The following is a 25972-nucleotide window of genomic DNA, read 5'->3' as shown; positions in this document are numbered from 1 at the left end:
GCACCCATGAACTCATGCACCCATGGTCCCTGTGTACCCATGCACCTATGCACCCGTATAGCCTTGCACCCCTGTACCCATCCTCCTGTGTACCCCTGCACCATCTATGCATCCATGTACCTCTGCACCCATGCACCTACGGTCCCTGGGTACCCATGCACCTATGGACCCTTTCACCCCTGTTCCCATGCACCCACATACCACTGCACCCCTGCACCCATTTACCCATGCACCCGCATACTCTCGCACCCACGTACACCTCTACTTCTGCACCCCAGCACCTGTCCCCCCCCCCCTGCAGTCACTGTGGTCCACCACAGCAGCAGCCACCATCCCCCTCCCCTGTCGTCCCCCCCAGCATGAGCCAGAGGCAACGGCGCTATAATTACCCCTCTCTCCTGCTGCAGCTGCCAATATTCGCAGGTCCCTGGGCAGACGGGTGCTGGCATTTGGCACAGCACCCTGTTTATCACCGCACTGGCCGGCACCGTGCGCGGGGGCTGTTTTCCCCGGTGGGTGCAGGTCCCGAGGGGCTGTGCTCAGCCGCTTCCCCCTCCCCAGCCATTTCTGGGTCAGGTTTTGCAACCAAGTGGGTTGCACAGCTGGGTCATGGCCGTGCATGCCCTCCTGGGGAGCAGCCCTCGCAGCCCTCCCCATGGCTGCCCCTGCCTCTGGGGGTACAGGAGAGCCCCCCCATCCCTGCCTGGGGAGGGGGCACCCCAGTGCATGTGCGGGGCATGGGGGCTGTGTCGCTTCAGGGCTGCATCTCCCCTCCAAGCCCACTGGGGACCCACTGGCAAGGTGTGTGTTGACCCCAGAAGTGGTCACATTTTGGGGGGTGGGGGGGTGGCAAAGGGAGATGCTCTGTACAAGCCACCCCCGGCTGCCACCAGCCCAGCTCTGACCCATTCCTGGCATCACCATGATGCCTTAATGTCTGCGGGGCTGTTTATTGCCCCTTCTCACCCCAACCCCGATGCTGGGGGGGTTCCAGCCCCAGGATCTGGCCCCACCGCCCCCGGGGGGGTGTGGGAATTTGGCCCCAGGGCAAAGCCTGGCCCTGTTTGCCCCCCAGCTCTTGTTTCGGCACGGGTGGGTAGGGCCTCCCGGACAGCCTGTCCCCAGCTTGTTTACTGCAGCTGGTGGCATCCCGATGGCTCAGTCCCGTGTGACAGGTGCTGCTGCTTCCCAGGACACCCGACCCCGCGTTGGGATTTGGCTCCGCGTGACCAGGGAGCGACTTATAAATAACGGGACGAGGGGTGCTGCCGGCAGCCAAGAGTGGGTGAGAGGAGTGTACCGTCGTGCCAATGGATTTCCAAGCCGGCATCCTGCGGGATGGCAATCCCATGGAGAGCCTGGAGAAGCAGCTCATCTGCCCCATCTGCCTGGAGATGTTCAGCAAGCCGGTGGTGATCCTGCCCTGCCAGCACAACCTCTGCCGCAAGTGTGCCAATGACGTCTTCCAGGTGAGAGGGGGTCCCTGCGCCCATTCCCCCGCCCTGCCTGGGCTGGAGGTCACCGGGATGCTCGTGGTGCTGTGGGGATGCTCATTGACCCTCCGATGTGCATCTTCCCCTCCCAGGCGGCCAACCCGTACTGGCAGAGCCGGGGCAGCGTGATTTCGGGGGGCCGATTCCGCTGCCCGTCGTGTCGCCACGAAGTGCTGCTGGACCGTCATGGGGTCTACGGGCTGCAGAGGAACCTGCTGGTGGAGAACATCATCGACATCTACAAGCAAGAGTGCTCCAGGTGGGCTTGGGGGGCTGTGGCTGATGTCTTGTGCCTTGTCCCGGGGGGAACATGGGGACACAGAGATGTGGGGACGTGGGGATGCCCACCCCCCGAGCCACAGCACCATTGTCGAGACCACAGGAGATGGCAGCTGGGCGAGAAATCGGGGGGCTTTTCTGCTGGCTCAGTGGTCCCCCATCCAAATCTTCCTCCCCAGATCCGAATCTTCCTCCTTTAAACCCAGATTTCTTCCCCTGACACAAATCTTCCTCCTCGAACCCCAAACTTCTTCCCCAGACCCAAATCTTCCTCCTTGAACCCCAAACTTCTTCTCCAGACCCAAATCGTCCTCCCCTGACCCAAATCCCCTTCCAGTCCTAACCAGTTTGGGTCTCTGGGTGGCTCAGGGGGGCGGTGGGTCCCAGGGCAGTCCCACCCCCCCGCCCTGCACTCTGCAGCTGGAGCGTTCATGGGACATCTGAGGTGTGGGGGACAAATCCAGACTCTGCTGGTGACAGCGGGTGCTGTTGGCTGATAAGGGGCAGAGGGACAGTTTGGAGGGGGGGGGAGGGGGGCACTTGGTCAAAACACGCAGCTGGGGGGCAGCGGGGGGGGGGTGTGTGTGTCACAGGTTCTCCTGGCCAAATTCCCTGCCCCACTGTAAATATTGTTTGAAAGCCATGGGGACGGGGACGATGGCACGTGGCAGGTGGCTGCGGCTGCCGGGGGGGCTTGGGGGGCCCAGCCCTGTCTTTGCTCCAGCGGCTTGGCTTGTCCCCACACCCCCCCTGGCTGCAGAGGGGATGACTGGGCTGCAGCCCCTGGCTGGGACCCCCCCGGGGTTTCTGGGTGCCCAAGCCCTGGTCACGCGTTGGGTGACAACAACAAATCCCAGCAGCCCAAGGCTAAAATTAGGGAGTTGTGTAGCGTCCCTGGAGCGTGGCCCCAGGCCCCCCACCCACCGGTGCTCCCTGCTGCCGTGCTCAGTGCCACACTGGTTTAAACTGGGATTTACTGGGCCTGGGGCTTACAGAGGCATGGAGGCCAGTGGTTCCTGAAGGAGAAGCGTGGGATTACGCCAGGATCTGTCCTCTTCCCTGGGGACCTGATTCTGTGGTGCCTGCACAGCATCGGCGGGGATGCTGCTGCAATGGGGACATCATTGCGGCAGGGATGTCACCGCAATGGGGACATCACCCCGCTAGGGTTGTCACCATGACGTGGACATCACCGTGGCTGTGGCGCTCTCTCCAGCAGGCCGCTGAAGAAGGGGGAGCACCCCATGTGCAAGGAGCACGAGGACGAGCGGATCAACATTTACTGCGTCACCTGCGAGGTCCCCACATGCTCCATGTGCAAAGTCTTTGGTGCCCACAAGGACTGCGAGGTTGCCCCCCTGCAAACCATCTTCCAGGGCCAGAAGGTGCTGTGCGGGGGGGCTGAGGGGGGGCACAGGGGACATGGCAGGTCCCAGGGTGATGTGCTGAGCTGGAGTGGCCGCAAATAGCACTGGGACCCGCTCATGGGGTATTAATAGCCCCCGGGTGACTTCGCCCAGGAGACAGCCTATATTTAGAGCAGCTGCAGCTTGTGGGGGACACGGGGGGAGCAGAGCTGGGGCTGGGCATTGCCCAGCCCGTCCCCACATCAGGGTGGGAGATGTCCCCCCTCCCCGCTGGGGTTCAAGCTGTTTCTGTCCCTCTGCCCCTGCCCAGACCGAGCTGAACAACTGCATCTCCATGCTGGTGGCGGGGAACGACCGGATCCAGACGATCATCTCCCAGCTGGAGGACTCGTGCCAGAGCACCGAGGTGAGTAAAGGGGGAGAAGGAACCCTCGGAAACCCGGGCTGAAACCTCAGCTGGGGGTTATCTGGGACAGCTGGGAGGGGAGCTGGAGCCCACGGAGCAGGGAAGCCCCCGGGATGCTGCTGGTGCTGAGGGACACACAGGTGGCATCCCTTGTCCCTTGTCCCTGCAGAAGAACAGCGAGGCGGCCAAGCGGGAGCTGTGCGCTCGCTTCGATGCCTTGGCAGCGCTGCTGGAGGAGAAGAAGTCAGAGCTGCTCCAGCGCATCACCCGTGAGCAGGGCGACAAGGTGGGCTTCGTCCAGGGCCTCATCCACCAGTACAAGGAGCAGCTGGAGAAGTCAAGCCGGCTGGTGGAAACAGCCATCCAAGCCATGGAGGAGACCGGGGGGGCCACCTTCCTCATGGTGAGACCCCCAAACCTCCCCCCATCCCTACTGGTGCCCGCATGGGGTCCCCACGGGCTTGGGGACATCTGGACGGCTGCCACGTGGCTTCACTCACCACTTTTCTCTTGCTCCCCTCTTGCAGAATGCCAAGCAGCTCATTAAAACGTAAGTGTCCAAACTGGGGACAATGCAGTGACCCTCAGCCCTGCAGCTGGGCAGGATTTGGCCGCAAGGCTTTGCCAGTGGTGCCCAGGCAGCGAGTGTGGGGTGTGCGGCCCCCCACCCTGGCACCCCGCTGTCCCCCAGCTCAGTGAGGGGAAGGGGGGACACAACCATGCTCTCCCTGCCCAGGATCGTGGAGGCATCCAAGGGCGGCAGGCTGGAGAAGATCGAGCACGGCTACGAGAGCATGGACGCCTTCTCAGTGAGCCTGGACCACCTCGCCGAGGCGGTCCGCACCTTGGACTTCAGCCCCGGTAATTCAGCCCCTGACCCCCCCGATGCCCCTTTACCAACTCCCACTGACCCAGTGGCACCCCTCGCCTTTCCTGGTGGCCCTGGGGTGACGTTTGGCTGCCTGTTTGCAGCCGAGGAAGATGAGGAGTACTTTGATGGGGAGGAAGAAGACATAGAGGAGGACGCAGTGCCCGAGAGGGTGGTGATGGGTAAGGGGCAGCACAGCTGAGCTCACCTCCCCAGGACCCTGGAGCACCCACGGGGGAGCTCCAGGGGCTTGGACCCCCCTTGACCCCCCATCCTCTCCCCCCAGCAGCTCCCCAGTAGCCGCGGTGACACCGCCGGCACAGGAGGGACACCGCGGGCGCAGGATGCCCAGCGATGGGACTCGGGCCGGTGGGGGACACACCGCAGGGGCTGGCAGCCTCGCGAGCCAGCACCTGCTCCAGCACGGGACACTTTTCTATACGGGTGCAAACAGAACAATTCCGCACGTTTTGTATCTTCCTTGTTTTGTATATAATTGTCACGGATTTGAATTTTGTGTATTTTGTAAAGAAAACTGGTGTGTTGGGTGGTTTTTTTTTCCTCGCCTCTTGCTCTCGGTCTGTCAACCCCACCATGGGCACTGGGGATGCAGGTGGGTTTGCCGGGCCACTGTCATCACCAGTGTCCCTGCCAGCACCTGGAGTGGCAGAGGGACATATCCCAGTCCAACAATTAATTTTCGGCCTCATTAGCACCTCTGGCAGCGCTGGCACCCCGTGCCTGGCCGCCAGCCCAGGGATGTGATGGGTTGGCATGTGGCAGGATTTATCTCCTGGTGATGGGGTGCCCAGGACCAGTGTTTGCCCAGGCCTGGGGACGTGGCGGGGACAGGGGTGAGGATGCTCCAGGCTGTGCCAGTCCCCGAAGTGGGGACAGCATCGGCATTGAGCAACTGGTTTGCTGCTGGCTGAGCTCACGCAACTGCAAAACTATACTGAGAATGCAAAAATACCCCCAAAAAAATTTTCTCCTGCAAAAGCACAAGCCCATGCTCAGCACCTGGTTGAAGGGAAACTGAGGCAGCGCCCGCAGCGGTGCTCTGGGCTATGCCACAACTGCAATTAGCTCCAGGGCAATTAGTGCTCCTCATCTGGGGTGGTGGGCAGGAGTCACTGCTGGGGAGGGGGCTGGTCCCAGGCTTATCTGTCACATGGCTGCTCTGCAGCTGGATCTAAACTCGGGGGGGGGGGGGGGGGGGGGGCGGTGCTCAGCGGGGAGGGGGGTACTGGGTGCCCTTAGGGGAGATGGAGCGATGTTCCATCCTCCCCCAGCCTCGGGGGCTGCATCCGTGCCCCGGTGTGTGGGTCCTGGAGGGTGCCCACGGGGGTCACAGAGCACTCCCCCCCCCAGCAGCCCCCCAGGGGCCGTGTGGGGCAGGCGGCCGCAGGCGCTTTGCAGCCGGCCTGGCCCCCTCCCTCCCTCGGCCGGGCTTTGCACACGAGTCCCCGCCACTTCACACGGGCCAAGGCCACCGGCCGCCACCAGCGCGGCCACACGCCACCGGGGGCCACACGCCGGGGTCACCCAGCCTGGCCCCCCGCCCCGCGGGACGATGGCAGCCGGCGAGGAGAAACGGCACCTGCTGAGCGAGGGCGCAGGCGGGTAGGGGGGTGCCCAGGGGGGCTGGGGGTGCGGCGCCCCCTCTTCCCCGTGGGGCTCCCAGGTGGGGTGTGTGGCTGGGGCTGGGGCTGGGGGGGAGCACTGGGATCCGAACCCCCCCCGAGCCCCCCGCTCCAGCCCCCCGCTCCAGCCCCCCTCTCGCCGGCAGGTCCTGCCTGGGGGCTGCGCAGAGGAGCGGGCACAGCCCGGGGCAGGGGCAGGGGCAGGGGCAGGGGGCTGCCCTGGAGCTGGGCGCACGGCGCGGCCGGCACTGCCACGCACAGGGGGTCACCGGCCACCCCGGCCAGCAGCAGCGGGCACGCAGGAAGCTCTACCTGGCCGCCGGCATCTGCCTCGTCTTCATGGTGGGGGAAGCTGTGGGTGAGTGGGGGGTGCAGGGTCCGGCTGGGGGGGTCCCTATGGGGTACCCCCAGGGGGTGCCTGCAGCCCCTCTTGCCCTGATTCCCCGCCACGGGCGCAGGCAGGGTGGGGGCAGGGCTCCCCGTTGCTTTTTGGTGGGTCAAAGCACCCAGTGGAGCCCACACTGTGGCACGGGGTGACCTGGTTTGGGGCCCCCCGTGCCCCCCCGACGTCCCCGCTGTCCCCGCTCCGCAGGCGGGTACCTGGCACACAGCCTGGCCATCCTGACGGACGCAGCCCACCTCCTGACGGACTTCGCCAGCATCATGATCAGCCTCTCTGCGCTTTGGGTGTCCTCACGCCCCCCCACCAAAACCATGAACTTTGGCTGGCACCGGGCAGGTAACGGGGCAGCACCCCCAGGGTGGCTGTTCTGCTCCTGGAGACCTCAGGGAGCACCCAGAGCACCCCAGGGTGCCCTCCCCGTGGGGACTGGCTGACTCAGGGAGCCCTGGGGGGCGTGGGGACCCCCAGCACCACGTGCATGGGCAGGAGAGGGCAGAGGCACCGCTGTCCCCATGCAGGGAGCAACCCCAGGGATGGGTGCTGAGTGCCCACCCCGTGCTCCAGTGCTGCTGGAGGGACTGGGAGTGTGGTCAGGCTTGGCACGGCAGCGAAGCAGCAATGTGGGATTGGGGGGGCTCTCCACAGAGATCTTGGGCGCCCTGCTCTCCGTGCTCTCCATCTGGGTGGTGACAGGCGTCCTGGTCTACCTGGCGGCCCAGCGCTTGCTCTTGGCCGACTACGACATCGAGGGCAGCGTCATGCTCATCACCTCTGCCTGCGCTGTGGCCGTTAACATCGTGTACGTACAGGCGGCTCTCGCCCTCCTTGGTGTCCCCCACCCCATGCCTGGTGGCCCCAGGGCTGTCACCACTGCCCTGCTCGCAGGATGGGGGTGGCTCTGCACCAGACGGGGCACGGGCACAGCCACGGGGCAGCTGGCGAGCAGCCCAACCCCAGCGTCCGTGCCGCCTTTATCCACATCGTGGGGGACCTGCTGCAGAGTGTCGGTGTCCTCATCGCATCCTACATCATCTTCTTTAAGGTCTGGGTGTTAGTGGGGGCAAAGGGGATGCTGGGGACATGGGGACAGTGGCTTCAGCCAGCCCTGGCCAGGCACAGGGGTGAGATGGAAGGGATCGTGTCCCCTCCCTGCTGGTGCCGATGGGAATTTGGGGTGCCAGAGGGGCCTCACCTTCTCCCACCCCCTTCAGCCCGAGTACAAGTATGTGGATCCCATCTGCACCTTCCTCTTCTCTGCACTGGTGCTGGGGACGACACTGACCATCCTCCGTGACGTCCTCCTCGTCCTCATGGAGGGTAGGGACCCGCTGGGGGGTGGGTCTGTGCCATGGTGCCACCCATAGGTGCTGCGGCCCCTGTCCCTCCAGCACCCACAGCTCTCCCTCCCCAGGCACCCCCAAAGGGATGGACTTCAACGCTGTGCAGGAGACGCTGCTGGCGGTGGCGGGTGTGGAGGCCGTGCACAGCCTCCACATCTGGGCGCTGACAGCAGCGCAGCCACTGCTCTCAGTGCACATCGCCATCAGTGAGTGTCGGGGACGCAGTGGAAGGGGAGGGGGATTTGGGGTCCACCTGCACCCCGACATGCACTCCCTCGCCCCTTGCAGATGCGGGTGCCAGTGCACAGGAGGTGCTGGAGGAGGCCAGCTCCCGGCTGCAGGGCACCTTCCGCTTCCACACCACCACCATCCAGGTGGAGAGCTACTCCGAGGAGATGCGGGACTGCCAGGAGTGCCAGCCCCCCCGTGACTGAGCCCCCCTGGCAGCCCCCTCGTGTCCTGGGGGGGACTTTTTATGAACGGAAAATAAAGCAGAGCACAGGGTGTGTGCAGGGAGGGTTGTTAGGTCCGGCGGCGCCGGGGTGTTATCTCAGGTGCCTGATAGAAGCAAAGGCAGCAAGGATGGACCCACGGCTGTGGGAGCCGGAGCAGAGCAGCCGTTGGAGGCTAGCAGCCCTAATTTTCCCTATTTCTATTCAGCTGGGAGGGAAAGCAGCTGAAAAAACCCTTTTCCCTTCTTCGGGGAGCACTGTATGGCAGTGGGGTGCTGGGGTGCCCGGGGGCTGAGGGGGGATCTATCCCAGCATGGGGGAGGGAGGACACACTCGCCCTGCTCTTGCCTCTTATCGCTCCGCTGTTTGTCCTTGGGAAGCCAAAGCGCTCGCCCTCCCCGCGGGGCTGAGGCCGGGGGCTGCGCGCACGGCTGGGTGCTGGACGGTGGATTCCCAGGGTGGCTGGGCAGCCGCCGATGACAGAAACGGCAGAAACACCAGCACACCAAAATCCCGGTATGCTGCCGGTGCTCCCTGCCCGGCACATCCCGCTGCCCCACATCCCACAGCCACCGGCCGGACTCTGCCTCTCCACCCACCTTTATTGCACTGGTAAAACCCAACAACGAGTAAAACCCCGTCAGCAGCGACCGCCTGCGCCGGGAGGGCTCCGTGCACCCGGAACGGGGCACCCCCACCCCGATCCCCCGCAGCTCTCAGGGTTTCTCCAAGCGTGGGTATTTCTTGCGCAGGATGGAGACCTGGTCCTTGAAGAGGACAGGGTCCAGGCGCAGCTGGGAGGACACCAGGGGCATGTAGCCGAACCAGTCCACCAACTGGTTGAGGCAATCCTGCCGCTGGGAGAAACGCCGGCCGCCGGCCGCCCCCGCCGTGCCCTTCACCTTGGCAGGAGGAAAGCGCAGGGGGGTGAGGGGCTCCACTCCCCAGCCAGGGGTCCACCCACATCCCCATCCTTGCACCCTACCTGCTGGGGCACATTCTCCTTGTGCTGCTTGCGCTGGGTGACCTTGATGGGTGGCAGCTTGGTGACAGCAGCCACGAGGACGTTCATCAGGATGTCCTCGCAGGCGGCCAGCCCGTCCACCAGCTCCCTCAACCCCACTGGCAGATACTCCGTGAAGAGGCTGTGATAATACCTGGGGGGGGGGAGGGGGGGGGGGGGCCAGGATGCAGCCAAGTCCCCCACCCCACCGGCCCTTTTGCCACCAGGTACCTGTGGTAGAAGGCAGCAGCGGTGAGGACGATGGAGAGCTCGTTGGTCCACTCGGACGTGTAGCCCCAGCGCCTCTGCTCGGGGTCCCAGAAGTGGCTCTGCGTGGGGAAGCCCACGATGCGCTCGGGGAAGCTGCGCCACACCCCAAAGGCAAAATCCACCTGGCATGGGACAGGGGACAGTGTCACCCGGCTGCAGGGACCCACGGGAGGGGGCCCACTGCCACCTCTGCCTTCCCCTGGAGGCGTGTTTGTGGGGACATGGGGACAGCGGGCACCGCTCCCTGCCAGCCTGGGGTGACCGCTGAGCACCCACGGGGCTGGGGACTGCGGCGCCCATGGCCTCACCTCGCTGGTCGAGAGGCTGGTGTGCTCGTCCAGGCTCAGCACGGCGTCCGTCCCAATGGCCGCGTAGGGGAAGAAGCGGTCGCTGAGCTACAGGGGGGGAAAACCAGGTTGAGATGTGCCATGGGGTGGGTTTCCCGGCTCCCTGCCCCGTGTCCCAGCTCCCTGCCCCGTGTCCCAGCTCCGTGTCCCAGCTCCCTGCCCCGTGTCCCAGCTCCCTGCCCCGTGTCCCAGCTCCCTGCCCTGTGTCCCAGCTCCCTGCCCCATGCCCCACCTTCCTGCCCCATGTCCCAGCTCCCAGCCCCATGTCCCTGCCCCGTGTCCCAGCTCCCTGCCCCATGTCCCACCTTCCTGCCCCATGTCCCAGCTCCCAGCCCCATGTCCCTGCCCCGTGTCCCAGCTCCCTGCCCCGTGTTCCAACTCCGTGTCCCAGCTCCCTGCCCTGTGTCCCAGCTCCCTGTCCCATGTCCCACCTTCCTGCTCCATGTCCCAGCTCCCAGCCCATGTCCCTGCCCCGTGTCCCAGCTCCCTGCCCCGTGTTCCAACTCCGTGTCCCAGCTCCCTGCCCCGTGTCCCAGCTCCGTGTCCCAGCTCCCTGCCCCATGTCCCAGCTCCCTGTCCCGTGTCCCAGCTCCGTGTCCCAGCTCCCTGCCCCATGTCCCAGCTCCCTGTCCCATGTCCCACCTTCCTGCTCCATGTCCCAGCTCCCAGCCCATGTCCCAGCCCCGTGTCCCAGCTCCCTGCCCCGTGTCCCAGCTCCATGTCCCAGCTCCCTGCCCCGTGTCCCAGCTCCCTGTCCCGTGTCCCAGCTCCGTGTCCCAGCTCCCTGCCCCGTGTCCCAGCTCCCTGTGCAATGTCCCAGCTCCCTGCCCCGTGTCCCAGCTCCCTGCCCCGTGTCCCAGCTCCCTGCCCCGTGTCCTGGCTCCCTGCCCCGTGTCCCACCTCCCTGTTTGCATCCTGGCTCCTCTCACCTTCCTGCTGCCCTGGATGATGGTCAGAGGCACGGTGGTCTGGGGCCATTTCCCACTCGGCGGTGGTGGCTTCTCGCAGCTCCACAGCACCAGGATCTGCAGGGGGGAGCACCGGCGTGTCCAGGGGTGTTTGGCCGGGCTGACCCATCGGGGTGCGTTGGTGCATCGGTGTTTGCAGGGTGGCCATGGCCGAGCCCCCCCGGTCCCACAGCGGGACCTGCTCCAGCCAGCTCACCCCACCCCACAACCATCCCTTGGCTGTTTGGACCAGAATAAAGCCACAGGTGGTCCCACCTCCACCCTAGTGGGCTGGAGACACAGCTCTGCCACCCAAGGGTGACAACATCAGCCACCCACTCCCACCCCTAAACCCACCCGTGCCCTTCCCAGCCCATGGGACCCTGCCCCAGCCCTCCCACTGCACTTGCAAGAGCTGCACCGAGCGGCGCAGGGCTCAGCACCCCCCACCTGGGCGCAGTACTGGGAGCCGGAGACGGCTTGGATGAGCCTGAGGATGGGCTGGGAGAGGGACCCCACTGGCGAGATGGCCCGGATGAAAGCTGTGAACTTCCCAGAGGGGCTGGAACCTGCCAGAAGAGGGGGAGAGAATAGGCGTTGTGGCACGCACCGAGTCTGCGGTGCCCAGCCGGGGCAGGGGGTCCTACCCTGCTGCAGGTAGTAGAAGGGAAAGTCCCCGGGGTGGGTGGAGAAGTCAGGCAGGGCCAGGAGCCCCCCCGGCAGCGTGTTCCAGAGGAAGCGGGAGCGGGAACGGTGCGGGAGCAGCCGGTCCTTGATGATCTGCCAGAGGCCAGAGTGATGCTCGCAGCATGCAGGTTGTGACCCCAGGAGCGGGGGGGGGCGGGGGGGAGAAGGTGGTGGGGGGGCTCACCTCCAGCGTGGTGTGCACGATCTTGTCGACAGAGGAGAAATATGCATCCCACAGGAACTGCGTCTGCTGCTGGAAAGCCAGCACGCGCTCCGGGTGGATGCAGCGGACGGTGGAGGGGATCTGTGCCAGCGGAGGGGGAGATGGTCTCTCACCTTGGCCCGCCCCGCCCCCCCCAGCAGGGCTGTCTCCCCTCCACCACCTCCATGCCATCCCAAAGGACACCCCCTGGCCAAGGATGCTGTGCCACTACCCTGCTACGGCTCTGCCACCTCCTCTCTCTGGAGCAGGATCTGGCCCAGGACCTCCAAAGGTTTTGGGTCTGGGGAGATGCTCAGCACTCCCCCCTCCCCCCCCACCCCCACCCCCCGAGATGAACGATACCCTGGGCTGTGGGTGGGATGGGACCCCCAGCTGCAGGCTGGATGAGACCCTCTTGCATCCACCCGCGGGAGGGCTGCTGGGCTCAGCTGTGGTGGTTTCACCCCCAAGCTTGGCTGGGGGCTCCACCACCACCAGTATTGGCACTCGGGGGGTCCCTCGTGTCCAGCATGGGCAGGATCCGGCCACTGTACCTGCAGCAGCAGCTTCTCGCTGCCCACGACGGCTGCTTTGCTCCAGTCGATGGCCTCGGCGAAGGGCAGCTCCCAGCCATCACTCAGCAGCACGGGGATGCAGGCAGCCTGTAGCAGGACCCCACAAGGGCTGGGACAGATCCTCCAGCCCCCGGGAGAGGGGTCCCTTGTGTCCCACCCCCACGCTGTACCTGCAGTGCCTCCAGGAAGCGGAAGGAGCCCAAGCGCCTGCCCCGGGGCACGATGCAGAAGGTGGAGTTGTGCAGCAGCTCCTGGTAGTCGAACCTGGGATGGGAGATGGGGTGGGGGTCAGGCATGGCCCCCCCTGACCTGTGAGCATCCCGAGTGGTCTCACTGGCATCTGGCAAGGCTGAGCATCCCTCCTGGGGGGGTGTGGGACCAGCCCAGGGCAGCGTTAGGATTGATCGGGGCTGATTTGGGCTCTGAACAGCCCTGGCTCGGTGGGGCCGGTGGAGCAGAGATGCTCACGAGTGATGCATCATGAGTAATGGGGGCATGCACCCGGGCATCGCTTAAAGAGGGGGGGGGGTCAGGATGAGACCCCCAGTGCCCTTCAAAGGCACTACCCAGCTCCCTCCACCTGCCCGTAATGAAACCCCAGGCAAAGCCAGCACCCAAACCCCCGAGCCCGAAACTGCAGCGACTCCTCTGCCAAGCCCAGGCTTGCCGGGCAGGACCAGCCCTGCCTGCCCTGGCAGCGCTTCGGCAGTGGCAGAGGGCTGGCTGCTGGCAGGGGTGCAGGCAGCGTGCCCCCCCCCCCGCCCCAGTCTCATGCTGTGGGGCTATGAAAGCCCCTTCTGTGTGGTCAGTGGGGAGCGGCACGGCGGCTGCCGGGTCCCTGTGACCACGCCAGAAAATCCAATATTGACTTTAGGTCGGGACAGACCCCGTCTGTTCCTGCCCGCGGGGAGGGAGGGATGGGGCAGCCGGGTCCTGGATGGGCTGGGGGGGATGTGCGTGGTCCAGCTGGGGGGGCCATGAGGCCAAAGGGATTGCCTGAAATGTGCTGGTCCCCAGGGGGAAGGGTGTCCCTGTGGTGGGGGCGTGGGGCTGATGCCAGCCTGAGGGTTGAGGATGTGTCCCTTCCATGGGTGCTGGAGCACCCTGGAGCATCCTGGCACCCCGGGATGTGGGAAACCGGCCACAATGGCAAGGCACAAAGTTTTACGATCAAAACCCACCTCTGGATGAACCACCCCAATGTCTCCAATGGATGCCGACAACCCCACTAGCACACCCTGCCTCGTTAACACCCCAGCTCCTAGCCAAGCGACCTGCCAGAGGGGCGAGCACGGTTCAACAGGGCCCAGACCCCCCACCCCAAGAAACTGCAGCAGGAGCAGCCACATCCCCAGGGCCAGACACTGCCAGCGCTCACCCTCGGGGCTCCTTGGGAACCCCAAACCCGGCTGTGACCCTCAGCACCTCCACAGGGCCATTCCCAGTGCCAGGGCTGGGCGGGCAGCAGGATGTGTCCCGGGGGGCAGAGCGGCCATGGGCAGGCTCCCCCTCGCAGGCAGCCGTCGTGGGGAAGCTGGCGCCGGCTGGGCTGCGGGGCCAAAACCTCCCGATGGAAATACTTTGCTTCTGACGCGCTGCGGTTTCCGAGTAATCACACCGTCAGGGCTTCCTTGTTTTGTTAGGAGCTGGGACGGGCGCCCACCGTGCTCCCTCCGTCCGGCCCCTCCACGGATCTGGCCAGGCACGGTGCCGCCGGGGGACCCAGTGGCTCCAGAGAACCTTTCCCAACCTGCCTGGGTTGCTGTCAACCCGGGGCAGCCCACGGCGCTGCTACAAGCCGCCCTTTATCCGGGCACAGAACAGGTTTGTTGTGAGGAGCAGGATGGAACCCCCAGCAAAACCTTCCTCTGCTGCGCTGAGCAAACGGGGACGTCCCCAGTGCCCCAGGTGAAGGGGACAGCTGGGGTCTCACTTTGCCAACCGTGGTTGTCACCTCCCCACTGTCCTGCATCCATCGTCTCAGATGTCCTGTGTCTGGGGACATCTTTTCCCGGCACAGGGAAAATAAATCCCCGACGTGAGGTCAGGCAGAGCTCGCCCAGCGTGATGGAGACATGGATGGCTTTTTGCCTGGGTGTCCCGTGGGGACAAGCAGGATGGCAGAAGCCGGGGGTCACGCAGGAGCACGCTGCCCTGTGCCACGTGCTCCCCATCTCTCTGCTGCCCAAGGCCGTCCCAGGCGAGGTGTAAATCTCCCCGTACTTGCAAACGGCATTAGGGGATTACCTGGGCCTGGCAGGAGGGGGGTTTCCCATCCCACCACCCATTGCCATGGCACAGCGCAGACCTGGGCCCCCCTGTCCCATCAGCCCACAGCATCTCGCACCATCCTGCAATGCTCCGTCCCCAAAAAGTCTCTGCTGCAGGGGCTGACCCTGCCGGGCTGGTGACAGCCACCAGACAGGGCCACGTGGTGCCGGAGCCACCCCAAAGCCCTGGCTAATCCCGGTGCCCACAGCACCCCGGCTCCGCTTTTACCTCCCAGCACCTCCTAAGATGCTTTGAGGATCATGCCCAGCGTGGCCTCTCCCCATCTGCTCTCCGGCTGGGTGGCTGCAGAACGTCCCCAGGCAATGGGACGGGGACCTGCCCATCGCCAGCAGGACGGGGGTCTGTGCTGACCTGCCCTGGAGCAGGCAGCTGGTGACAGGTCCCAGGTGACAGGGTGGGGAGGTGAGGAGCCGGTGTGTGCCCCACAGCACAGAGCCTCCACCCTCACAGAGCTTCGGTCCCCCAATTTTTCCACCAAGGTGCATCACATGCTGTTGCCACCATCCCCATTTGCAAGGGGTGACACAGGACAGGGGCACCCCCATCCCACCATGTCCACATCAACTCAGGGCTGTCCGTGCTGGGATGCCCAAGGACCCACCAGTTTTGTGGGATTTTTAGTGGAGCCAGTGAGGGGGGGGTGTTTCGGGCTCATCTCCAAGAGAAACATTTATCTTAGGGGAGGGCAGGAGGGGGGAGAAGAAAAGCATCATTCATCAGTGTTAGGGAAAAGGGAAATCGTATTAGAGGCGGCCGCGGTGATTGCAGATACAAGCCGCTCTCGCCAGATTACTTGAACTTTAATACGAAAGCCCTGAACAATCAGCGCCTCGCTCCCCACTATGGAAACCAAAACCTACTTTGGGAAGAGCCCAAAACTTCCCTCTCACCCCACGCCTGGAGTTCCAGCTGCCACAGATGGGCACGGCTGCACCCTGCAGAGGGGCAGGAACATTTGTGGGGTGTCCCCCCCCCCCCACCATAGACCCCCTTTCCCACCTCATCTCCGACTCACTTTTCGTAGTCGACGTTATCCTTGTCGCAACGGGTGTCCTTGTGCTTCTCCCAGTCCTTGCCGTGCTTGCAGGTAGTGAGCGAGATGATGTCCTTCCCGTTGTGGATGTGGTGCAGCGCGTTCCTGGTGCCGGAGCCGATGCCGGTCAGGTACCGCTTCCCCTTGAACACCAACAAGTATTTCTTTTTGGGGGGGATCGAGCGCTGGTACAACCACCCCCTCTCCCCGCCGCGCTGCGGGTGGTCCTTGGAGAAGAGAGGGATGGAGATGTCGAAGCCAGGCCTGAAGCTGTCGGTGTAGAAGCTGGCTTTGGCCAGGATGGCCTGGCCAATGTCGAAGCCCAGGTCCTCGGTGTAGTTGGGCCAAGTGCCCGAGTAGAGGTTGAAGATGAGATGGTTACGGCCACCGTTCCAGAGCGGGAAGCCGCGGATTTTCTCATCAACGTTCCGGACATACTGACCCGAGAGATGGTCGCGGTCCAGCGTGTCGATGCTGAGGATGAAGAGGCAGGCTTCCTCGGGGTTGGGGGTGTAGTAGCGGGAGCGCTCAAGGGAGGCGAGGATTTTGCTGTAACTCTCTGAGAGGGGCTGGTCCCTCTCCCGAGGGTAGGTGAAGACTTTGAAGCCGTGCTTCTCGCACCTGGAGAAGTCGAAGCAGGTTTCCATCCGACATCTGCTGTTCTTGTAGACGCTCAACCGTGCCGCCCGCCGCTCCCGGGGCGATGGCAGTGAGGGGTCCTCATTGCCCTGGAGCTCCCTGGGGTCCGCAAAGCTGGTGAGAAGGGACCGATCCGTCCAGTGTGGCCAGTTCCTCCGGGCTTTGACTTTCCTCCCGGAAAAGAAAGGGAAACGGCGTAGCTGGTCTCCTCCAAAGAAGAAAAGCAGGAGCCAAGAGGCAAGGAAAGTCAGGAAAATGTATTTCTTCCTGGTCTGCATAGGGTCATGCACGGCCCCGGCTCCTCATCGGGCTCTGACAGGCGCCAGAGTCCAGTGGAAAGGCTGATGTCCCGGTGGGTCCCCGAGCAGGCGGTGGGATGGTGGGATGGCTCCCGGCCCCCAGGTGCTCCTGCAGCCCCCGCAGCCTGCGGGAGGGCGATGGACCCCCGGTCCTCCCGCGGCCCCGCCGAGCGGTGCGGGGCAGAGCTCGGGACCGCCTTTACTGCGTCGGGTCCCCGGGCTGCGACAATGACATTCCCATCGCCGCTTGGCCCAGCTTCAAATCCCTGGGGAAGGGGAGAGGTCGCGCCGTCGCCGTCCGCTGCCACCGCCAACCGTGTCACCGCAAGGTCCCCCCAGCGGGGGACCCCCCCCCCCCAAAATAACACCCTCCCCGCGGAGCGCCCACCCGCTCCCTCCGCCCGTTACCTGCGGGGACACGCAGCGCCGGGGGGGGTCGGGCCCCGCTGTCCCACGCCGCGAGTCCCCGCCGGCCGCATCCCCGGGCCGGGCCGGGCTCCCCCCCGCTCCAGCTGCGCCGCCTCGCCCGGCTCCGCGCAGACCCGGGCCCGGGGGGCTCGCCTGCCCCGGGGGTGCCTGCGGGGGGGGTCCCGTGTCACCTTGTCCGTCTGGCCCTGCCGCGGGCTGCCTGTCCCCGTGTCCCCCGGCTGGCTGTGCCCCCCGTGCCTGCCTGTCCGCCTGCCCCGTGTCAGGCTGCCGGTGTCCCCCCCCCGCCCCGGGGCGGGTTGACTCCCGGCCGGCTGGCTGCCCCCGCCGGGGCTGGCTGTCCCCTTGTCCCCTTCCCTCTGCCCTGGTCAGTGCCCGGCCCCCGCTGCCGGGCTGGTCCCCGTGCTCCATCACCCCCCCGTGCCCCCCCGCTCCGTGCCCCCCCCTCCGTGCTCCCCCGCCCCATGCCCCCCCGCTTCGTGCTCCTCCGCTCCGTGCCCCCCCGCTCCGTGCCCCCCCCCTCCGTGCTCCCCTCGTTTTCACCGCTCCGTGCCCACCCCGTTCCGTGCCCCCCTCCGTGCCCCACCTCCGTGCTCCCCCCGTTCTCCCTGCTCCGTGCTCCCCCTCCGTGACTCCTCCGTTCCGTGCCCCCCCGTTCCGTGCCCCCCCGTTCCGTGCCCCCCCGTTCCGTGCCTCCCCCCTCGGTGCCCCCCCCCCCGTGCCCCCCCCATCTGTTACACCGTGTCCTATTCCCACCGTCACAACATTCGCTCTTAGCCACGCCCACCTGCCTCCCATTGGTCCTTCGCTCACCCGTGGGCGGGGCCCATGCCGGCCAGTGGGCGGGACCCGAGGAGCCCCCTTCTGCGGAGCCTTCCCATTGGCTGTACCCCGCCGGCCGCAGGGCGCCCACGTGGGACGGGGGATCCCCGCACACCGCGGGGGTGCCCGGAGGTGCCCGGGGCTCCGCAGGGTCCCTGCGCCGCCCGCCCGCTGTGGGACCCCACGCGAGGGACGTCCCACGTCCCGTGTCCCCCCTCGCGTCCCCGCTTGCAGAGGGGGGCCGGTGCCGAGCCCCGAAGGGAGCAGCGTGCCCCGGTGGGCTCAGCCCTCGAGTGCCTTCAGGCCCCCAGCCCTTCTGTGCCCCGGAGTCCCCCGGGGAGCCCCCGAAGGGCAGCAATGGGGTCACGATGGGGTAGCGACGGGGAGCAGGGACTGAAACGCGGCTGGGGCCACCTCCACTAGTGGCACCCCTGGGCTCCTATGGCACCTCCAGGCTCCGATGTCACTCCCACACTCCAGCGACACCCAGGTTCCAATGCCACCCCCGGGCTCCTGCGACCCCGGGGTCCCAGCACGGGGTAGGAGGGGTAGGAGGCACAAGCTCCCCCCCCCCAGCCCAACATCTCTTGCCCAAGTCAAAGCCAGCTCCCAACGTGGCCGTGCCCAGGAGCCCGGACCATGGCACAAAGCCAGCTGTGGACGGTGAGGCAGAGGTGGGGGTCCCAGCCTGGCCTGACCCCCCCAGATCAGCCATCCACAGCGCACAGCTCTGAGAACACTTGCTGGGATGGCTGGAACAGGAGCTGTGGGCAGAGACAATCCCTTTAAAGAAAGCAACATTGTCAGCAGCAAAGCCCCCAGTGACACCCACGCAACTGGGACCCCAGTGGTTCACCTGCAGGACCCCCACACCTCCGTCCTGCAGGGCTCCATCGGAGATGAGAGCAGGATCCCCACCCCCCCCATCAAGTCTCGATGTCTTCAGCAGCCCCCACCATGATCAGCCAGGACCTTCTGCTGGGGTGATACGGGGGCGTGCGGGGGGTGCTGAGCCCCAGCGTGGGGAGCCAGGCGTGGGCTGGATTGGGCAGCGAGGGCAGGTCGGGGCTCGACTCTCCCACCCTGCGCTGGCATCCCCAGCCACGCCAGCCACCCTCCGCCCTGCCCCGCCGGCCGGGCAAGCCGGGACGGGTGCTGGATCCCACCCATGGGTGTAACAACCCGGCCGGCCTCAGCCTGCAGGCGGCCCGGCCTCTGGGCAGGATTCTGCTCTGTATGGAACAGGGTGCCAGGAGCCTCAGCCCAGCACCCCAGGGTGGCTGTACTGGTGGCTGTGGGCTGGGGTCCCCTCCCCCTGCCCTGCCAGCCGAGTGGGACCCAGGGGACACACACAGTGACAGCCCTAGGGGCCGTGCCTCAGTTTCCCCATGCAGGCAGGGGACGGTGCTGGGCAGCCCGGCGAGGGGCTGTGTGCGTGCCAGCTTGGTAGCGATGGTTTTTACCAAATCTTGGGATATTTATTTGCCAGGCCCGGCCAGCTCAGCCCCGGGGGGAGTTAATCCCCCCGACACGGAGGGGATTACTGCGGCCCTGGGCTGCCTTAGCTGCGGAAAGCGGATTAACCAAAGGACCGGGAACATGGGGGTGGGCAGTGGGAGCCCCAGGCACCCCTTGGGTTCTGGGGGGGGGGACACCCATGGGGACAGTCTCCAGCCCTGGGGAGCTGGAACCCGGCTGGGGTGCAGACAGGGACAGGGCAGCCCCAGGGTCAAGGTGCTGCCCATGGGCACAGCCCCCCACAGCCCCCCACGGAGGGGCCGCGGCTGCGATGGGGAGTCTGGGGTTGCATCCCGCACTGGGGGCGCTGGGAGCTGTGGTTTTGTGCTGGTGGGACTGGGAGCTGCGTCTTGGCTTGGTGGCACTGGGAGCTGTGGTTTTGCACTGGGAGCACTGGGAGCTGTGGTTTCGCACTGGGAGCTACTGGGAACTGTAGTCCACGTGCACGGGGGGTACTGGGAGCTGTAGTGCAGGGCGCACTGGTGCGTGCTGGGAGCTGTGACCCTGTTGCACTGGTGAGTGCGGGGAGGGGGGGGGGGAACGACACGGGGGACGGATATGGCTGGGAAGGGAGGGAATGGGGGATACTGGGGTGGGGGTGCTGGGAGCTGGGGTGCACAGAGGGAAACTGGGAGCTGTAGGAGCCCTGGGAGCTTGGGAGAGGCACTGGGAGCTGCAGGGGGAGCTGGGGTTGCGGGGCACTGGGAGCTCATGGGGAGCACTGGGAGGGAGCTGCAAGGGTCAGTGAGGGCACTGGGAATTTGGGGGGTACTGGGAGCTGGAGGTGGAGCTGGGGGTCACTGGGAGCTGGGGGAAGCACTGAGAGCTGCGATGGTAACTGGGGGTGCTGGGGGGGGACACAGGGACTAGGGGCTGCGGGAGGGGTGTGGGAGCCGGCCTCCGGGAAGCACTGGGATATGTAGTTCAGCTGGGGATACTGGGAGGTGTAGTCTGGAGGCCCAGCGCATACTGGGAGGTGTAGTCCCAGCCTAGGGCCATACTGGGAGTTGTGGTTCGCCGGCCCGGGGCTGCTGGGAGCTGTAGTTCTGCACTGGGGGGTACTGGGCTCTCTCCCCGCCGTGTCCTCAGTGGCTGCCGTGGGTGCCCGGGGCTGGCCGACGCCCCCACCAGCCCCGCACTGACCCCCCATCCACACATCCCGGTGCCACCCCAGCTCTGCAGTGCCTGCCCGTGCTGCCTCCCCTGCCCTCAGCTCCCCGGGGGCGGGGGGACGGGGGTGGCTGCCCCTCAGCAGGGTGGTCATGGAGCAGGTTCTGCTGAGCCCCACCTGCCCCACTGCGCACTGACCAGCCGTCAGCCCCGCTGTCCCACTGTCAGCGCCCCCCCCCCCCATCAGCCCTGCCATCCCCCCATCAGCCCCACTGCCCCACCACCAGTCCCCCTGTCCCACCATTAGCCTCCCGGTCCCACCATTAGCCCCACTGTCTCACTGTCCTGCCATCATTCCCCCAGTCCCACCATCAGCTCCATCATCCCGCTGTCAGCGCCACCATCCCACTGTCCCCCTGTCAGCCTCACTGTCCCACCGTCAGCCCCCCAAACCCACTGTCAGCCCCTCTGTCCCAGTCCAGCAGCTCTTGGGAGAGAAACTGTAGGGTTTCGTCCCTGAGCATCCCTGCAGGACTGTGCCCGTGGGAATTCTGTGCAGGGGGCATTGGGAACCTCGGTGTGTTGGCTGGTGCAGTGCTGGGGGGATGCTGGGGGTCTGGACCACGGGGAGAGGGCTGGGGGAAGGAGAAGAGCAGAGTCGGGGTCCCCCAGGTGGGGGACAGATGCTGACCCTGTGCATCTGCCTAGGCTGGGCCGTGACAGCATGGGGGGGACGCAGTCGCTGGCGCTGCCCCTGGGGAAGGGGCCTCACCACGTGGGCTGCACGGATGTCATGGTGGGCCAGACACGGCAGGTACGGGACAGGGACGGGGACGGGGACAGGGACAGGCTTCCATGCACTGCAGCCAGCTGGGTCTTGCAAGAACTGAGCTTGCTGAGGACATGGCCACCGCTGCCCCTTGCTGTCCCCATCGCGTCCCCCCTTCCCCTCTCTCCCCCAGGGGCTCTTCCTCCGCCTCTTCTACCCCTGCCTGCCCCGGGCCGGGGCTGAGCGGCCGCTCTGGATCCCACGCTATGAGTACTGCGGCGGGCTGGCCGACTTTGCCCACCACAGCCGGCGCTGGTGTGCCCCCCTGCTCAGCATCACCATCGGTAAGGGGGTGGCGGGCACCACGTCCCCCATCCTGGGTGCTCCCCCATCCTTAGGGACCCACTCCCTTAGTGTGGTTCGAGGTCACCCAGCCCATCCCCGGCTCGCCGGTGGAAGCTACAAGCAGGGATGGAACTGAGCGGGGTCCTGCTGCAGCAGCAGCACCCCGCTGCCCGTGTCCCCCCTTCTCCTGGGGGGGGTCCTCTTCCCTGCAGGCTCTTGCAGAGTGCCGGTGAGCTGGAACGGGCCTCTCAAGCCCTGTAGCAGTGGGTACCCGCTGATCATCTTCTCCCACGGCCTGGGAGCCTTTCGGTAGGATGAGCCCCGAGCAGGGCAGGAGATGCTGAGCCCCTGCTCCAGGCCAGAGCCAGGATGGGGATGCAGGTGTCCCGGCCCCCCCCCGCCCCACTCACACCTGCCTTGTGTTGGCAGCACAGTGCTGATGCTGCTGCCCCCCGGCTCCCTTGCAGGACGCTGTACTCCTCGGTCTGCTCAGAGCTGGCATCCTGGGGCTTCGTGGTGGCGGCACTGGAGCACAGGTGGGCACCCGGTCCCCCCACATTCGGCAGCCGTGGCCGGGCTGGCAGGGCATGGTGTCCCAGGGGGCTGCCGGTGCCCCCGTGACGTGGCCGCCTGCCCTCCTGCCACTGCAGGGACCATTCTGCCTCCGCAACATATTTCTGCACGGCAGAAGCTGGGAGAGAGGAGTGGATCCCCTACCAACGGGTGCCCCAAGGGCAGAAGGAGTTTTATTTCCGAAACAAGCAGGTACCAGGGTCGGAGGTTAAGGGTGGGCAACCCAGGAGGTGTGAAATCCCTCCTGCAGGCTGAGCCAGCCCCTGTCCTTGGGGTGTTCATCTCCAGCCCTTCCCAAACTTGTACCGCCACGATACTGGGGCTCAGCTTTCTCCTTGCAAGCTGAGAAAAATCTGTTCAACCTGTTTATCTCTGTGGGGTCCCTCTGCCCAGCTCCAGCTGACCCTGGCAGGAGCCGAGCTGGGCTTTGCTGGATCCCTGGATGCTTAACGTCACCAGCACCCCGGGGAGAAACAGGCTCTCTGCCCAGCCCAGGGCTTCGTGCCGGCTGCTGGGTTTGTTCACACTCTGATTTTTGTCCCTGCGGGATTATCCCAGACAGCTGCTTGCTGGGGAGCGGGAAGGTTTCCTGCTGAGCCAGGTTCCTCCCTGCTTGTTTCTGCCTCGTTTAAAAGAACAACGTCGCGTCAAGATTTGTCGTAGACAAGCTCTCTAGGAAACATGGTGGTTGGAGGTGCTTTTGGCAGTCTTAAATCACGTCCCAGCCTCTTTTTTTGTGTGTATACTCCATCTCATGACACGTTGCATGAACAAGGGAGACAGTTTTCCTGTAAAGATGAGCCTGTGAGGATGAATGCTGAGGGTGAATGAGAAATAATTTATAAATAGAGGGAAATGGTTGCCAGGTCAGCCTCAGTTACGGCATCTTCTGTGTTAGAGGGAGCAGGGAGGAATGGAGAGACGTTTGTGTCGGAGTTTTTTGTCAAGGGAAGGCCTTTAAATGTGCATGGCCGACAGCATTTGTGGCCTTTGGGGAGCAGGGGACATAGCGCCGATGTGGCTCCAGGTCAGGGCTTCCTCTCCCTGAACCCACCATTTGGGCTGTTGAGCCGCTCCTGGGTAGAGCCCCCGAGCTGGGTTTCAGGGTGACCTCCAGGTTTGCTCCTGGCAGCTGGGGTGGGATGGGGGGTCCAGGCCCCCCGTGGGTGTTTGCACTGGCGAATGGCTTCAGCAGGCTTGACTGGGGGGCAGCTGGCAAGGAACCCGGGCTCTCCCTCCCCTGCACACCCCACTGCTTCCTCGCCGGAGCAGAGTTCTTTTGCTCATCTCCAGCCGTCTGTGCTATCAGATTAACTGAATTAAAAACAAACAAAAAAAAGAAACCATTCCAATAAATTCATTGCATCCCCACGGGAGCTGCTGCGGTGCAGCCTCTCGCTTGCTTTTACATTTGCTGTAATTCAGGGAAAGCCCCGTCGGGTCTGAGCGCTGCCGTTTTGGAGGGATGAGTGTGGGTGGGCGTTGGGGAGAGGATCTGGCCACAAACTTGTGGGGTGGAGGAGCTGGCTTAACCGGGGAAGGGGCGACTCTCACTCCCAGGTTCATCAGAGAGCAGAGGAATGTGTGCGAGCGCTCCGGCTTTTCAAGGACATCAGCAGCGGTAAATCTGTCCCAAACATCCTTCACCAGGACTTTGATCTCTCCGTGCTGAAGGTATCTGGGTCTGTCTGTGCTGAAGGACCAGCCAGGGGCATCAGTCGGTCGACGGTGGGGGGTGGGGTACCCTTTGCTGGCAGGATCAGTCCTTGTTGTGTGAGACTTTTCCTCCTGGGAGAAGCAGGGTCTGTGCAGAGCCACAGCCTTCCATGTCTTGGCTTCTTGGTGCCTCTCTTCTCCTTTTTCCTTCCACCAGCCATGGAAATGGGACAGAGTGTCCCTTGTAGAGGGCAGAGCAGTGGGGCTTTGCTGATCTTCCCTTGGCTTCTGCAGGATTTGAGCACAGGCTCCTCAGCCTTCTCCTTTTTGCAGGACAGCGTTGATCTGACCAAAGTCGCCGTCATGGGCCATTCCTTCGGTGGGGTGACAGCAGTGCTGACCTTGGTGAAAGAGCCCAGTTTCAGGTAAGCCGCAGCAGGGACGAGGAGCCCCAGGAAGCTCCAGGGACCCGTGGCTCATCCCGGTGGGAAGGGAAGCCGTGGCGTGCATCCATCCTGCTGCAGGTGTGCAGTGGCTCTCGACGCCTGGATGTTCCCCCTGGAGAACGTGCTGTACCCGGAGGTGCCCAAGCCTGTGCTCTTCATCAACACCGAGAAGTTCCAGACACCAGAAAGCATTGCCAAAATGAAAAGGCTGAGCTCCAGGAACAGCCAGACGAAGATTATAACCATCCTGTGAGTCAGGGGCTGGGGGTACCCCCTGCCGGTACCCTCCTGGGAACACCTACCTCCCAGCAGGAGGACCCCTCCCCAGCTCCCACTGAAGCAGATCCCTTCTGTGTCCCAGGGGATCCGTGCACCAGAGCCAGACCGACTTCACCTTTCTCACTGGGAAGCTCAACACCCGCATCTTTGGCGCAAGAGGGACCCTTGACCCCTACAAGGGTCTGGACATCACCAGCCGGGCGGCTCTGGCCTTCCTGCAAAGGCACCTCAGTACGGCGCAGGGTGGAGGGCACGTTGGCTGGGGGCTCGGGAGGGCACCAGAGCTCCCCCACTTGCAGGGGGCTGCGGGGGGGCCGCTGCCTCCGCGGGCTTGGGTTTGGTACTTCCCATCCCATTGCACAAAGCAAAGGGATCCGGTGGCTGCTCCTCCTCCTTTACACCTGGAGCCGGGCTGATAGTTGCTGTCATAACCCCGTCACCGTCTCTGCCCCGTGCAGACCTGGAAGAGGAGTTCGATCGATGGGACAACCTCCTCGAAGGCATCGGAGACTCGGTGGTTCCAGAAGCACCATTCTGCCGCTCCAACCTGTAGCCTGCTCCGAGGTGGCTGGCAGGAGCCAGGTACCAGCAAAGTGGCTGCTTCTTGTCCAAAATGAGCCAGCTGGGAGCCAGGAAGGGCAGAAGGATCCATGGGGAGAGCAGGACCTGAGGTCCGTGCTCCCAGGACATCTGGTGGCCGGGGTGCTCAGCGAGCGTGCTGGGAGAGCCCTCCCTGCACAGGCACTGCCCGCAGTGAGGGCTGTGGGGCTAAGGGAATAAAATCCCCGTGGACAAAGACTGAGTTGGCTGTCACTTGGGCCCGAGTTGACACCCCCCTTGCACCCAGCGGGCTGGTGGGCATCGAGCCATCGCTGGATCTGCTGCAGCTGTGGCACATCTGGCAGGAGCAGGCAGTGGGGTCGTTCCGCAGGGGCTGGGGGTAGTTCAACCGTGGCCAGAAGAACCAGCGCAAAGGGATTCAGCATCAGGGCTCCAAGCACAAGGGTAATGAAAATCTTGGCATTGTCCTGGGAAGCTGGCCAGATTGTTGGCTGCCCACCTAAAATCTGGGGGAGAAAAAGAAAGAGGACCGTTTTAAAGGAGAGGCCGGCTGGAAGCATCTGTGAGCACCCCAGCAGTGCAGGGGTGTGAAACAGGGACCGAGATCAGCCCGGGGGATGGAAGGAAAACAGCCCAGCCTGGTTTTGCAGCATGGAGAGCAATGCCGCTGCAAACAGGCACATGCTGGCCATGGGAATAAGGCTCTTCGGAGGCACCTACAGCCCTTGGGTAACACCAGAGACAGTAGAGCAAGGGGTGCTTTTTAAGAGAGGAGGTCTGATCCTCGGCGATCCTGAGGAAGGGCTGAAGCTGGTGGAGCTGCATGGATTTGGCCCACTGGAGACCCTCCCCAGGGTCCTGGCTGGCACTGTGGTGGGAGAAGCGGCAGGCAATCCTGGACACGCCGCCTTGGCAGCTGCTG

General features: G+C 64.8%; 4 protein-coding genes across 9 annotated transcripts; 3 read left to right on the top strand and 1 right to left on the bottom strand.

Annotated features, from left to right (window-relative positions):
• The first annotated feature begins 1234 nt into the window (after positions 1-1234).
• Positions 1235-4925, top strand: TRIM63 (tripartite motif containing 63). 4 transcript variants are annotated; one of them, XM_040587842.1, is made up of 9 exons: positions 1235-1469; positions 1586-1752; positions 2989-3157; positions 3450-3545; positions 3715-3948; positions 4073-4095; positions 4282-4406; positions 4518-4595; positions 4703-4925. In XM_040587842.1, exons 1-9 carry the CDS (start codon positions 1311-1313, stop codon positions 4711-4713), a joined length of 1062 nt encoding a protein of 353 aa, XP_040443776.1. In that variant the 5' UTR covers positions 1235-1310; the 3' UTR covers positions 4714-4925. The 4 variants fall into 4 exon arrangements, with proteins under 4 accessions (XP_040443776.1, XP_040443775.1, XP_040443774.1 ...); XM_040587841.1 differs by having other exon boundaries at positions 4700-4925; XM_040587840.1 differs by lacking the exon at positions 4703-4925 and having other exon boundaries at positions 2992-3157; positions 4518-4678.
• Positions 4926-5011: 86 nt separating this feature from the next.
• On the top strand, positions 5012-8706 carry SLC30A2 (solute carrier family 30 member 2). The gene is made up of 8 exons (XM_040587776.1): positions 5012-6036; positions 6203-6414; positions 6649-6795; positions 7105-7258; positions 7345-7501; positions 7671-7776; positions 7871-8005; positions 8088-8706. Exons 1-8 carry the CDS (start codon positions 5585-5587, stop codon positions 8231-8233), a joined length of 1509 nt encoding a protein of 502 aa, XP_040443710.1. The 5' UTR covers positions 5012-5584; the 3' UTR covers positions 8234-8706.
• Positions 8707-8835: 129 nt separating this feature from the next.
• EXTL1 (exostosin like glycosyltransferase 1) lies at positions 8836-17614 on the bottom strand. 3 transcript variants are annotated; one of them, XM_040587727.1, is made up of 13 exons: positions 17558-17614; positions 16954-17121; positions 15590-16811; positions 12453-12546; positions 12262-12369; positions 11690-11809; positions 11466-11598; positions 11269-11387; positions 10801-10896; positions 9833-9919; positions 9486-9646; positions 9237-9408; positions 8836-9153 (listed from the first exon to the last, which is right to left on the bottom strand). In XM_040587727.1, exons 3-13 carry the CDS (start codon positions 16522-16524, stop codon positions 8968-8970), a joined length of 2211 nt encoding a protein of 736 aa, XP_040443661.1. In that variant the 5' UTR covers positions 16525-16811; positions 16954-17121; positions 17558-17614; the 3' UTR covers positions 8836-8967. The 3 variants fall into 3 exon arrangements, with proteins under 3 accessions (XP_040443661.1, XP_040443660.1, XP_040443662.1); XM_040587726.1 differs by lacking the exon at positions 17558-17614 and having other exon boundaries at positions 16954-17388; XM_040587728.1 differs by lacking the exon at positions 17558-17614 and having other exon boundaries at positions 8836-9045; positions 16954-17388.
• Positions 17615-19770: 2156 nt separating this feature from the next.
• Positions 19771-25285, top strand: PAFAH2 (platelet activating factor acetylhydrolase 2). The gene is made up of 11 exons (XM_040587825.1): positions 19771-19826; positions 21130-21235; positions 21384-21534; positions 21748-21844; positions 22003-22071; positions 22186-22300; positions 23669-23782; positions 24098-24189; positions 24289-24459; positions 24572-24720; positions 24948-25285. The coding sequence occupies exons 2-11, from the start codon at positions 21146-21148 to the stop codon at positions 25040-25042; spliced, it is 1143 nt and encodes a 380-aa protein (XP_040443759.1). The 5' UTR covers positions 19771-19826; positions 21130-21145; the 3' UTR covers positions 25043-25285.
• Positions 25286-25972: the final 687 nt, after the last annotated feature.

Source organism: Falco naumanni, chromosome 3 (genome assembly GCF_017639655.2).
Source record: "Falco naumanni isolate bFalNau1 chromosome 3, bFalNau1.pat, whole genome shotgun sequence".
Lineage (NCBI taxonomy): Eukaryota > Metazoa > Chordata > Aves > Falconiformes > Falconidae > Falco > Falco naumanni.
This window is presented reverse-complemented; position numbering and strand designations above follow the sequence as displayed.

Coding starts and splice junctions, on each gene's coding strand:
- TRIM63 (XM_040587839.1), top strand. CDS start 1,311: ATGGATTTCCAAGCCGGCATCCTGCGGGATGGCAATCCCATGGAGAGC. Junction 1,753..2,988: donor TACAAGCAAGAGTGCTCCAG/GTGGGCTTGGGG, acceptor CGCTCTCTCCAG/CAGGCCGCTGAAGAAGGGGG. Junction 3,158..3,449: donor CCATCTTCCAGGGCCAGAAG/GTGCTGTGCGGG, acceptor GCCCCTGCCCAG/ACCGAGCTGAACAACTGCAT.
- SLC30A2 (XM_040587776.1), top strand. CDS start 5,585: ATGGCTGCTCTGCAGCTGGATCTAAACTCGGGGGGGGGGGGGGGGGGG. Junction 7,259..7,344: donor GCTGTGGCCGTTAACATCGT/GTACGTACAGGC, acceptor CCCTGCTCGCAG/GATGGGGGTGGCTCTGCACC. Junction 7,777..7,870: donor CCTCCTCGTCCTCATGGAGG/GTAGGGACCCGC, acceptor CTCCCTCCCCAG/GCACCCCCAAAGGGATGGAC.
- EXTL1 (XM_040587727.1), bottom strand. CDS start 16,524: ATGCAGACCAGGAAGAAATACATTTTCCTGACTTTCCTTGCCTCTTGG. Junction 12,547..15,589: donor GATAACGTCGACTACGAAAA/GTGAGTCGGAGA, acceptor CTCCCATCCCAG/GTTCGACTACCAGGAGCTGC. Junction 11,388..11,465: donor CTTCTACTACCTGCAGCAGG/GTAGGACCCCCT, acceptor CTCTTCTGGCAG/GTTCCAGCCCCTCTGGGAAG.
- PAFAH2 (XM_040587825.1), top strand. CDS start 21,146: ATGGGGGGGACGCAGTCGCTGGCGCTGCCCCTGGGGAAGGGGCCTCAC. Junction 22,072..22,185: donor GTGGCGGCACTGGAGCACAG/GTGGGCACCCGG, acceptor CTGCCACTGCAG/GGACCATTCTGCCTCCGCAA. Junction 24,190..24,288: donor GTGAAAGAGCCCAGTTTCAG/GTAAGCCGCAGC, acceptor ATCCTGCTGCAG/GTGTGCAGTGGCTCTCGACG.